Source organism: Eschscholzia californica, unplaced genomic scaffold, assembly GCF_041429995.1.
Source record: "Eschscholzia californica isolate CP2 unplaced genomic scaffold, dmEscCali1.0.p SCAF_2, whole genome shotgun sequence".
NCBI lineage: Eukaryota > Viridiplantae > Streptophyta > Magnoliopsida > Ranunculales > Papaveraceae > Eschscholzia > Eschscholzia californica.
The window spans coordinates 4,041,463-4,055,214 of NW_028238309.1; the positions used below are offsets into that span (position 1 = coordinate 4,041,463).

Genomic DNA, 13,752 nt, shown 5'->3' on the forward strand with positions numbered 1-13,752 from the left:
TGATTTAGTACTTGTTCTTCATTGTGTAATATTTTCTAAATTTTTTTTTGTCTCACTCCGTTACTTTCAATAATGGTTTTACTATATTGGTTTTCTATTTATGTGAGCTTGTGTTATCTATATATTCGAGAGTCCACTTTCACATTTACCACTTTCGCTTTGAGTTGGGGTAGGCAAACGACCAAGAGTAAGAATGTACTAGTGCTTAGATTATTTTATATGACCGGGCCAGTATGCGTAATGGTTTGTTGGGGCCGAGTTGAAGTTGTTTTGAAGTGGCTAGAGGGTTGCAACTCGTGGGAAGTCTAATGTCTATGTCTGTATTGTCCAATTCTGACTCATTCGAGTCTAACTTGTCCAAGTAATATGAGTTTGGGTTGTTTTAGTTGGAGCCGTAATAGTACTTGGTTGTTTCAAACCATGACTTCTGATTTTGATAGGTTCAAAATTAGTCAGAGTCAGTCATTCAAACGAGTTTGATATACGAATTAAAAGAGTTGAAACTTGAAAAAAGAACACTTTAATATTGGAACTCATTCGAACGAGTTAGATATACGAACTAGAAGTTGGAATTTGAAAAAAAAGAATATCTTAATATTGGGACTCATTCAAACGGGTTAGATATACGAATTAGAAGAGTTGATTGGGACTCATTCAAACGAGTTAGATATACGAATTAGAAGAGTTGGAATTTGAAAAAAGAACATCTTAATATTGACCGATAAGGTAGCTGAGTGCAAAAGATGTCAGGGAGTTGACATTGTAGTCAAGTGAGTTAAGAGAAGACTGGATTCTAGGAGTATAACCATCACCAACCCTCTAACTTCTTAATTATGATGTTACATTGGTGTAAACATTCTTCCTAAAAATCAATCTTTCAAGTGTGTTTTGAACTTTCTCAACCCATGAGGACTTCACATGGATCTTCTACTCGTTTATTTGAATGGACCAATCTAATTCTCTCCCTACCACATAGTAGAGTAGGAATTGGGGACCAACTAGTACAGTTAAGCCATCATCAACTTGGACCCCTACTCGATCTTCTACTCCATTTTCTTCTATCAATAACACAACTCTTTTGCCTCCTATCGTCTAGCCGACGTCCGTCAAGATAGTGATAAAGTCCATTAAGAGAGAAAAATAGTAGACCAGGAATTGAGCATCGTTGATTTCGTTTAGGTCTGGAGTATACTTTGCTTGTAGCCTTTTCTCACATTACTCTTTTTATTAAGAACTAGTGCGTGAATGTGTTCCGGAATGGATTTTCTTGTTGATAACAAAAACGGTCCCCTCGTTTTTGGAGTACATGTGTGGTTCACATGGACCTGATTCGAAATATATGTAGTGGGCCATTTGGGCCCAATAAGCCCATGAAAGGAAAGGTTGACAACTTATTGATATGGTCCCAACTCCTAATCATACAGTATTTGACCCCAACCTCTACATTTCTCTGTCATTTTTAGTGGCTTCAAGATGATGTGGACGCCTGTGGGACAGGTCCAAAGGGTGTGTTTATCTCACGTGGCACATTGCACGTGTAAACCTGCCAATTGAACCAATAATAATGTGACACGTTGAGAAATAATTGCACATCTTAAGTGTTGCCACTAAGGATTGAAACATTATGAGAATTTCGACTGCTGAAATTTTGTCTTACAGAGTGTTGTAAAAAGTAGATAAAAGAAGAATTAGCATCAAAACAGAATTCGCAGATAGTTCATTCATATGCGAACTAACATCCTACAAGTCATTGATTCAATTTTTCTAGAGTTACGATTTTAATTCCAACACAACTCTGTTGTACACTACGTTTCTGTTATTGTAGAAACCTTGACTCTGTTTGCTTCAACTAACAAAATATAACGTACCACATATTTTGTAAAGATATGGTAAAATATGTGTAGGTCAACTATATAATTCTAAGATATACATCTTAAGCTCGTTAAATCATTTTCATTTTTTTTGCATGTCATTTGTTTCCTTTTTATTGTTTTTTTTTTAAATTGTCCATTCGCAGGACAATCATTTTCATAAATTCTTGACATCACGAGAAAATTGTCAGAGAAAACATAAAAGCCAAATTCCAGGTCAATTTTTCTATCATATATGGGTTATAAATGTTATCAACTAAATAATAAAATCAATGATTTGACATTTTTTGGTAATTTTTGTTACCTCTACAAGAACAAAAAATATCTCTTATCCACTTGCATTTGGCACTATATTATTGTACTTTTCTATTTGTAGTTTAACAAACAAAATAATATGTAAAATGAAGAGTTTTACTTAAAAAGAATTTAAAACAATTTGAAGCTAATTATCTAATTAAACCTGATTTAAGAAAGACTAAATCTTTCTATTTGTTGACTCAAAATCATGATTTGACAGTTAATTCAAACTTTATATGGAGAATAATTAATTTATCATCTTAATAAAAAAAACGTGCAGAAATCACAACAGATTAGCCACTGGTTTTAGGGTAAGAAAAGGTATGGGCTCATGAGATGAAAGAGAAGATAGGAGGGAGAAAGAAAGGTGTTGGTGTTGGTGGTGGTGGTGGTGGTGGTGGTCATCCATGCATGTGGGTTTTTCTCTTTCTTTGTGCTAGCCAGTAGTTATAGGTTGTATAGGGAAATCATACAAGTCACAAATGACCATTTCAAACTATATAAACTAAAAGCAAGCTAGCCTGTATATGTATATATATATATATATATATATATATATATTGTAGGATATAGAGTCTATCATACATATATATATAGACTCACAAACTTAGTAGATGACCTTATAGCTGTTTTGAATTTTGAAATATTATTAAATCTTGAAATAATCCAAACCCTAAATTGAAAAATTGTACATAGAGTACATGACATGTTTGTGTTGTGTTACATAAAGATGTAATAGCACGTACACATGTTGTATTATCCTTTTTGGATTTCAAGATGTTTACACATCGGTTCCCCTCATCGTATTCTAGTTGATAATGAGCACTCTGTTTAAATGTGCAAATACACGTGTGTGTGCGCGTACGCGCGTGCTAATTCACTGGTTCCACTTTGTCTAGGTAATATGACTAGAGTTGGGAAGAAACCCTCATTACATCATAAAGAACCAATATGTTGATGAGTGAAGGGAGTATTTACATTCAGGGTTCAGAATGAGTCAAAGGAGTGAAGAGCTCACATCAAATCAATGTATATAGTTTATATATACTATGATTGTGTGGCAATGAAGAATTTGAGTACTATATGCAGAGGTTGAGACAGAGTAAAGGCATTTTGTATGTTTGGATTTTGAAACATATACAAGCATGGGCTCATGTGGTTTTCATCATTCTTCACATCTAACATCTTTATGGGGGTGATCTTATCTTTGTTAGTCTTTTGCGGTAATAAATGCTATCAATTTTTTTCACAATTCTTTTGTTTAGTTAAAAGTAATTCGGTTTCTATGGAAAAGTCTACTGATACTACGTCTCATACTCTATAATTTTTTAATCGTACAATTCTCTCTTCTCAGAAAGCAAAATAACGTTTTTGAGAAATTCAAGGTGTTTCATTTTTCACATTTTATTTTGATATCTTCCTCAACTACTATTGTTCTTGTAATGTGTTTTTGTTAGGACAATAAGTCATTCTCTTAATAATGCAATAGATGATTTCTAAAGTCATCAAGTAGTTGAGTTTATTTTGATGGGATTAATGAATTATAAATGTGTTTCAAGTTATATTCCAATAATGTATAAAAATACATAACTATATTGAAAATGACAAGGATATTTTTGTGGATGAGAAAAGATTGAAGTAGTTCTGTCAAGAATTAAGTAGCCATGAAAGTGATTTGACATTCCAATTCATTTATTCTTTTGAAATGCAAGTGAAGCTTCTAAATAATGAAATTCCTTAATGAGGCATTGAGGCCCTCTACTTTGCCCACCCCCCACTCAACTTTTTTTTTTTTTGTGATAATATCACAGTTATCAGCACGATAATCTCTATTATAATGTGATTTGCAATGTGTATTCTAGGTGCTATTCTCACATTTGTGAACGGTGAAGTTTGATTTCCCTTATAAAAGATTAAACCTCCGTTCTTATTGACCCATTTGAATACTATGGGCAGAAGTGGTAAAACAATCAATGTCAGTAACGATCTGGCGAATTCTGGGACTTCACAACTCTTAAAACAATTTTCTTATATTTGCTTATTTATCGCGAGGAAGATGGAGTTTATCCTTGGTGGGCCCTGGCGCCCTTCATATGATTCATAAGCCCATCAATAGGCAGTCAATCTCAACCATTAAATCATTGGGCCCATATCTTAAAGCCTTTAACTAGTTTTTTTTCTTTCCTATGGGCTGTTGTTGTTGCATTTATCCCGCACAAGAGAACTTATAAACCTAGAATCCTAGATGTATATATTAATTGATTAGGGACCATTTGAATAACTTCTACCATTATGAAAAAAAAACTTCTACCATTAGTCCATTACATGGGGTAATTTCAGGACTACCGTGCTTATTCGTACATCTTATTTGTTGTATTTACTTATATGATCTAAAACTTCTCAATGTTTTATAATATCAATCTAACTACTTGCACAAAACATTAAGAAACATAAAAAAAAAAAAAAAAAAAAGAGAGAGAGGTAAAAAGAGAAATGGACACTTGCACGGATATGGAAAATGAAATATTTTCATTGAATTTAATATAACATAATTATTATTACAAAAAATGACTGAAACCCTAACAAGAAAAGCCTCATCTTCCTCTATACACAAAATGCCCAAATTCTCTCAAGGCTTTTTGGAGAGGGCTGATATTCTCTATTTCTACATATAAAATTTATCATATACTTTTTCTTTCATATATATTATTTTTCTTCTGTCCTTTATGTGTATTTTTTTTTTCACTTTATTATTTTACATCTGGATCCCGACGATCGAACCGACCCGAAAAAGAAACAAAGCATTAAATGTGTGTAAGAATAAAATCAAATAAAAAGAAAAGGGAATCAAGATTTTAGATCTAGAATTGTGAAATGCATCTTCTATGACAAGGAGATTTAGTTGTTGTTTTCTTTTGCTTTGTTTCTTCTTTCCACACTTTTCCAATATCTTGAGAAATTTTAGTGGCATCAAATGAAGCACCAGATAAACCTCTCCTTGTGAATCCAACTGCATATAATCCTGATTTTCCTTTCCATGCATTTGGAAATGGGGCTTTTGGAAATCCATCCTTGGAAAAGAATTCAGTTTCCTGTATAAACCAAATATCACAAAAAATAATTTAGTAACACTTTAATTTATTATAACAAAACAAATATAAATTTATGGAAACTTCTATTTATTTATTTAATTTTTTGTTTTGTATAAAATGACAAAATTAAAAAGTGGGTATTTTTGATAAATCCAAAATCTAAATAGTTCATTTGAATTCTATCTTTTTTTGGAGATTTGAGTATCAAAAAATTCCTTTTTTTAGAAAGAAAATAAGAAGAATTTAAAGAACATAATTCTATTTATTCTTATTTTCCATTTTATTTTGGGGCAAATGAAAAAAATTAAAAAATGGGTGTCAAGAAATTCTATTATTTTTTTTTTCAAATAATTCCAAAAAATGAAGAATTAAAAAAAAAAAACAAATTCTCACCTGTAGCCAAGAAGGAACATTGCTTCTATAACCAGTAGCCAAAACAACAGAATCAATTTCAAGAACTTCACCATTAACAAATTGAACACCATTTTTGAAGAATCTCTTGATTGCTGGAACAACTTTAACATGACCTGATTTGATTTTCTCTAATGCACCAATATCCAAAACTGGGGTTTTTCCTTCTTGATTTTTCAATGTCAATGGACCAATTTCTGGTCTTTTAATTCCATATTTATTCATACTTCCAAGTACTAACCATGCCATTATTAACATAAGTTTATCAACCAACCATAATGGTAACCATTTCATTAATATAACAGCTAATTCGAATATCGACATTCCGCAAAATTCTCTTGGTAAAATATGAACCTGTAACACGAAAAATAAACAAATAAAACATTAGACATAAGTACGAAAAAAAAAGCGTGCTTGAGACAGAATAGTACTAGTCTAATAAATGAATGTGACAGTACTTACCGAGCTTCGAACAACCATTGATGGGAAAGCATTATGATTAGATAAATCAAGAGAAAGTTCCATTCCTGAATTTCCACATCCAACGACAAGTACCCGTTTTCCCCGGTAATCTTCACCGGATTTATAGTCACAAGCATGAACTATTTTACCAGCAAATTCATGAGACAAACCTTCAATTTCAGGTACTACATTTTCGGCATTCTCTCCGGTAGCTACGACAAGCCACCTGCAAATATATTCAACTTCGCCCCGATTTCCGACAATGTCATTAGTACTAGTACTAGTGGCAATAGTTTTTACTCTCCATAAACCACAAGTTTCATCATACTTAGCCGATTGAACACTTTCATTAAATTGTGGGTTTATATCGAATTTTGTTGCGTAATTTTCGAGGTAAGAAATGAATTGTTTCTTGGATGGGTATTCAGGGAAGTCATCAGGGAATGGAAGATTGGGTAGTTGACAGAATTTCTTAGGAAGATGAAGTTTGAGACGATCATAAGTCCTTTTTTGCCATAAAGAAGCAATGCAATCGGCTCTTTCAAGGACTACAAAGGGTACTCCTTGTTCATTAAGACAAGCTCCGACAGCGAGGCCCGATGGGCCTGCTCCGACGATAACAGGACCGTTAACCCAAACACACCTTCTTGAGTTGAAATCTTCATGATCTGATGATACACGAAACATTTTCGATAATAAGGAGTGTAAGCTAGGTGTAAGAATATATAAAGGTATGGGTTTGTTGTTTTTGTAGTATAGTTGTTGATTGAGAAGAAAGGGTTGTTGTTGTTTTTGTTTGTTTTGAGTTTGAAGAAGTTGCTAAGGATAAAGAGTTTGAGTTTTAGATAGAGAGAGAGAAGACAATGTTTGAATGAATGAGAATAGAAGGGGAGGTGGGGGTATAAATAGATGCCATGAGAGTTGCATGTGATGAGAGTGAAAGTTGATGCCTTTAACTAAGGGGAATTCTAATGATAAGCTTGTGGTAGCATCTCTTCTCTCACTTCTTATTATTATAATATGAAATAATATTAAGTCTATACTATATTTATTTTAAAAGATAATAATAAATTGATGTGTATATAATATAAATTTGTAGGTAATATTGATGATAAATAGAATAAGAAATTATTTTAATATTTTATGTTAAATTTCCACTATGAGAGATTTGAAAGGCTTTTGTTTTTAGTTTTAAGAGAATATATGAAATTATTTATCATTATTACTCTATATAAAAAGATAACGATATAAAAATAATATCATCTACTTTCTTTATTTTCCTTCATCAAAAAAAAAAAAATCTACTTTCTTTATTTTATGGCCCCATAGTCCTAGACTCCTAGGACTGGTAAAATGTTAAATTTCCTTAGTCAATGTTATAAAATCTATCTTGTTCGGTATAAATGTAAAATCATCACAATGCATTTATAATCATCAGATTTATTAGACCAGAGTAGATCTATATACGAGTAATAACAAGATAATTCATTTTCCCATTCTTATTGTCCACATTCCAATAGATAGCAAATGATCAATACAATAGCTTTTAAGTCAATATATACCCAACTCTCGATCGAAAGTATCCTTTTGTTTAATTTTGAATATAATATGAAAATAAAAAAAATTATCAATTCTTTTTGTAAAATGATTAAATGACACCCCACCCTCACAATAAAAGGGAGAAACTCTCTCACCAAGAATTTCCATTTAGATCTCTTTTTGGTCCTACTAATCTTGTAAGCTTTTCACCACATTTTTAAAAAATAATACATAATTATATCAACTTGATCCAGGGCTCTTCGCCCTCTGATTTGGGTGTCTTTCTAAATTGGGCCAAATACTCATGGATAAGATCACTACAATCATATATAATGTAAAATAAAATACAAAATCTTGATAAGATCATTTCCAATTGGGAGTAGATGGATTATCCGGTCATTTTGATTTGGTCTCATGGAAGTAGAAATCTTCGATTTGTTGAACTTGAGTGTAATAAAGTAAGTTAGATTAAATGAGTCACTTAAGATGATCTTTAAGGATTCACGATGTCTTAATCAGATTGTCATAGCGTTTATTCAATTCATATATCTTGATGTATCTTTGTATTATTTCTTCATAAATGTATCAATGCTTGTAATGACTCTTGTAGTCTATGAAAAAAAATGTATCTTCATATTGTTTGATAACATATACTGATAATGTGTAAGAATATGAAGGAAGGAGGTTTATTACATACATACACACAAGATATACAATAATCGGGCGGACAAACCCTTTGGTTCGGGTCAATCAATTTTGACCGTCCAATCTGATAGTAAATATAGTCTGAAAAATTGTGTATACCATCAAATATCTAGACCGAGACTTTGCTTACCTAGTTCGAAACGATTGAAAAAAAATTTATCGGACTTAGTTCGAGTCAATTATTACTTACAAATCACTCGAAAATCAGTTGAAATCAACCCGAGATTGATGATAAATATTTTTCATGGGTTTTCTACTTCAAAACCATTCAAACACTTCATTTAAAGAGCAATCTATCACCTTCTTGATAGGAAGATGAATGAGATAGTGACATGTCATCCATATTTGTAGAGAATAACATGACGGGGATCTAACCTATTAGATGAATGTGGGACCCATTTAACGGCCAACTTGGAAAAGAATAATAAATAAAAGAAAAAAAATATCTATGTGATTTTGGTCATTGATATCTACGTGGCAGAGAGAAAATGCTGACTAGGATGAGGCACTGTGCCATCACGTGGATGGGCCCACTTAATTACGTTATGACTCTCCAACTTGATTCAACCGCCGCATTGGGGAATGAGACATTTCATTTTCTGATGAGGTTCGGGCCCACTAATATTGGGCCCAATAGCCCATCCCTCTGCCAACTAACTTCTTACCAATCATTGTCTGCCAAGTGTGACTTGAAAAGACCTTCAAACTTGTATGTTGTGGGAACCCTATTAACTAAGCAAAAAACCCATTTTAGTCTAATTAATCCACTCTGTTCACACTTAATGTAATTAGGGTTAGGGTACACACCCAAATATAAGTTTAGAATAATAATTGACTAAACTTCATCGATATTATTAGAACACAAAGTAATAACTTAACGTGTTGAATAACAATGTAAACACTTTAAAAAATCGTAGCTTCGTAAAAATGACTGATATAATCACATATCTCTTTTTAACTTCAATTATAGAGGTCTACGCAATAATAAGATACAATTAGTTCTGTGTTAGGACAAAAAAAATTGAGACTTGTCAATATAATAGGGGTTATATAGTTATTGTAAATGTTTGAAAATATATATTGTTGTCTAACTAATTTGCTTTCATACTTATTAATATAATTGGGTTTATATAATTAGGTGCATATAATTAGGGTTAATCTATCTTGGAGACTAGGATTACTATAAGGTCACTTCATCAATAGAGTAAATTATTACAAAACTTCCTCGTATTATATATCGTGGATTTAATCTGTTGTTTCCAATAGTTCTAATGTCACCAATAGCCACGTGGTGTTAACTCATGCTTAAGCTATCATCATCTCTTCATTCAATAATATTAGAATTATACTAACAAAATTATTATCTGTGAACACGGTTTTTCAAACTCATTTACTGCTTCAAAAAATTTAAAATTATTTGCAAATATTACCACAAAAATGAGTTATATGTTGTACTATTGTTGTATTCCATTAAACCTCTTGGGTTGATTGAATTACTCTAGTAAATAGAAATGTAATTATATGTTCTAGTTAATCGTATACTTCTTGATTTTACAAACTAATGTGTAATTTCTTTATTTGATGAAAATTGTGGTGTGAAGATGAAGTTAGGATATATTTAGATAATGATTTCCATATATTGTTATCAAAATTGTGATTGGTACATCAATATATTAATATGTCGATCTTAGTTTCCCATTTTTAAACATAGAACTATGTGTATATTTATGGTTATATCTACACATAAGTTTCAAATAAAGTGAGTTAAAGTTCTATCTAATCACATATAAAAATTAGTGCTACTATATAAACAATTGTTTTACTTGGTTTCATAATTCAATTGTTTTACTTGGTTTCATAATTCATCTAATCAACTAAAATATAATATTGTTCAACAAAAAAAAAAACTAAGATATACTATTTTTTGCAAACAAAAAAAACTAAAATACTATTTTTTATCTTGAAGTTAAATAGTAGCACCTAACTAACAATTTAATTTTCAAAAAGAAAAATAAAATAGTGATTAATTGGGTGAGAAAAGTGGAGTCTAACCAATATCTTTTTTTTCTTATTGAAAAAGTAGTTTGGTGGAGTTTATGGGGTGCATTTGATTAGTTATACTTAGGGTGTAATTGAACAATCTACCTCCAAAGCTAGGCAAAAAAGAAAAGCGTGAGTCGTAAAACTATAGTTTTGGTTAACAAATGTCTACAAAATGTAGTATCTATAGTTAGAGTGTTTTACTTTCGAAATTGAACTAATTAATTAAGTAGTTAAATAGGTTCAGGAGGTGTGTTAAACCTTTTAAGGGTAAGTAGCTAGGGCTTTTAAGTTGTAGCTAGACTTGTGTTAATTATAGGGTTGGAAAGCTAAGGAAAGAAAGTACAAATTTAAACCCAAAAAATACTGAAAAGTTAGATATCATGATAATGCAAATATGGTGATTACCCCACAACATAATTAGAACTAGGGTTTTGTAACTAAAAAGTACTTATTCAAAAGTTTTAGGGAAATAAGGAAGCATGTGCCATTCTCTCCTTTTCATAGCAAAATAGAATTATTTAGAGTTGCTTGATAACATTTCTAATTAAGGGTACTATTTTAAAGACTTTTGAAATGAGTACAAATAAGCATGCCAACTTTCATAATCCACCACCTAAATTCCTAATCTTAGATATGAGAGAGAAAGAAAGTTTTAGAGGAAAAGATAAATTCAAGTATCCATGCATGATCTCTTGAGGACACCTAAATTATTATCTCTAACCTAAACTTCACAGCCTTGCAAAGTTGAGATTTCCATAAACTTTACTACTAGCTTAGCTTTGCTTTTGGGGTGTCACATTTGTATCCTTACTATATGTATAAAAGCTACATATATATATATATATATATATATATATATATATATATATATATATATATATATATATATATACTTATATCTTATTAGTAAGATACTTTCTTTTATATATTTGGCAAAAGAGAAGGGAATTGCTTACTATTAGTCTTGTGCTAGCTAATAGTATTTCGGTTACGCGTTAAAAGGAAAAGATCTAAAAAGGCGAAAAATGTGTTTTCTTTTCCAATGACATCTTAGAATAAGCTAAATTTCGATGTTAGCTATTACTTTACTTGGTCACTAATTTAGCAACTCGATCATCATTGGTAAACACAACTCGATAATTATAATCCTTGTCGTTTAGTTACAATTATACCATATAATTAGTATTTAGTAACTTTATTATGTATAATATCATTCTTTAGGAAAAGAACACTATTATATGTACTTTCATATTTGTAGTACCTAACCGTTTCTAGTTGCTCAAATTTGAAGTTTTATTAACTTTATTACATAAATCAAAGGAACTTGTTATTGTATGGGTGTAAGCATATATTAATATATGCATAAAAATAAAGTAAAACTAGTTAGTTTTTTTACGGTCTTTATAGGGTTTTTAGTGTGGGTTTATTTGAAAATACATATATGTTAATACTTTATGTTGTTTCTAAAGGATATATGATATATCTTTCGAAGAATGTAATAAAAGATCGAGCTAATAATTAATAATACAGTAAATATAATAATAATAATAATAACAACACTAACATAATTATAACAATAATAATAATAATAATAATAATAATAATAATAATAATAATAATAATAATAATAATAGGAACACAATGGAGTTAGCGCGGTTAATATCATGTTTTTTAGTTAAAAAAAGTTCATGTTATTAGTATTATGATTACTCATATAATGTGGTTCCTTTTTGGCATTATTGTAAAGCACATAGAAAAAAAAATGGGAATTAGTTCCTTGAATTTTCCAATCACTTCTACTTGTTCAATTTCAAGAATGTAAGGGAATGTATCTCAGAGGTTAGAGTTTTGAAAGCATATTAAAATGTGGTTTTGGGTTCACTTAGTAGTATATAAGATAGAGATAGTTGATGGAAGTGTAATAGTACTCATTGCATCCACATCTTTAAATGTTTAATTACTCTAATTATTGCCTATTCAACTATAAAAGCATGAACTTTATACCTTAAAGGCTTAAAGTAACCTAATTCAACTTTAATTCAAATATCCTAATGTCACTAACCCATTTGAATATCAAAGACTAAAAAAGCTTCTCGGGTTTTCTCTTAAAAGAGATATAACCCAAGGCCATAAAGTGCAAGAATTTTGTCGTATTTCGAATGTATAATTTGAGATTCAAGAAGAGTTGTAAATGCGCAAGATAAATAATTAGATTGTTTATATATATATATGTATATTACGAATCAAACTTTAATCTCCTTGACAGAGAACTTCATATTTTACCATCCAACTAAATTAGATCTTTTGCAACAAAAAAACTAAATTAGATCTTACAATAATTAAGAAAATCATTTCTATATGAGTTGAAGAATGATTTGTTTTTAATAAATTTAGGTTAAACATTAGAGATGGAGAAGCAAATAAAAGGGTGGTCAAATCAAAAGGAGGGTCACATGGGAAGGAAAAGATGAAGATCAATCCTTTCCACAATAACTAAACCCTAGAGACCACCATTTGCGCAACCCACACATTTCCTTCAATACTAATATTACAATTAAATCTTAATTATCTTTCTCTCTCTTCATGTGCTTTCATTTGACTCACTATAGACCTACTAAATTTCTAAACAATCATAATAAACATTTATGATAATTAAACAAATATATACATAAATCTCAAAAAATCTTTTAAACCCGAACCTTTTCTCAAACTATACCCGACTTTTGGATCTAAGGGTTTTCATCCATAGTTCAAATTCTCCTGAGATAAGCAAAAACGAAAATATAGAAATCAACGATTAAAATAAGCTAATAGAACATCATTTCAGAATTATTACAAAATAATTCCGTGCTCAATAGAACACTCCACAAAATTCTCAAAATCTTCTAGCAAATGTTTTGGTTCCTTATCATATGAGGAGAGAACCTTAAATCCTACCAACATTGATCATTATCGATTAAGACATTTATTGTTGCATACTTTAAACAAAAATTCGATTTTAACTAGATTATGTTTTTTAATTAAAAGGGTTTTAATGAGATTATTGTAAAGGAAACAATTTTGTCGGAGAGCTATAAACATATCTTTTTGGTCAAAATATTTCAAAATTTTCATTCAATATTAATAATTAATTTCAAGATCAATAATATAATTATTTAACTTGAGAAATTATTTATGATTTACTACCCATAAAAGCCAATTTTGTCCACTAGCTAAAACAATTAGTATAATAATTCAAGTATTTTATTTTGGAGGGAATAATTTTGATCGAGTCTTTACTTCTTGAAACTCAAAAGGTTAAGCAAGTTAAGTGAATGCTGGATTCACTCCAT

The 13,752-nt window shown here is 30.5% G+C and overlaps 1 protein-coding gene across 1 annotated transcript; it reads right to left on the minus strand.

Moving 5' to 3' along the window:
- Positions 1-4,680: 4,680 nt before the first annotated feature.
- On the minus strand, positions 4,681-7,010 carry LOC147555395 (putative indole-3-pyruvate monooxygenase YUCCA9). The gene is made up of 3 exons (XM_086661550.1): positions 6,134-7,010; positions 5,654-6,025; positions 4,681-5,260 (listed from the first exon to the last, which is right to left on the minus strand). The coding sequence occupies exons 1-3, from the start codon at positions 6,818-6,820 to the stop codon at positions 5,030-5,032; spliced, it is 1,290 nt and encodes a 429-aa protein (XP_086517676.1). The 5' UTR covers positions 6,821-7,010; the 3' UTR covers positions 4,681-5,029.
- Between the last annotated feature and the right edge of the window lie 6,742 nt (positions 7,011-13,752).

Bases quoted from the DNA above. Each gene is read 5' to 3' on its own strand.
- LOC147555395 (XM_086661550.1), bottom strand. From the start codon at position 6,820: ATGTTTCGTGTATCATCAGATCATGAAGATTTCAACTCAAGAAGGTGT. The intron at 6,026-6,133 runs GTAAGTACTGTC...TTCGTGTTACAG, and splicing joins CAATGGTTGTTCGAAGCTCG to GTTCATATTTTACCAAGAGA. The intron at 5,261-5,653 runs GTGAGAATTTGT...TGGTTTATACAG, and splicing joins ATGTTCCTTCTTGGCTACAG to GAAACTGAATTCTTTTCCAA.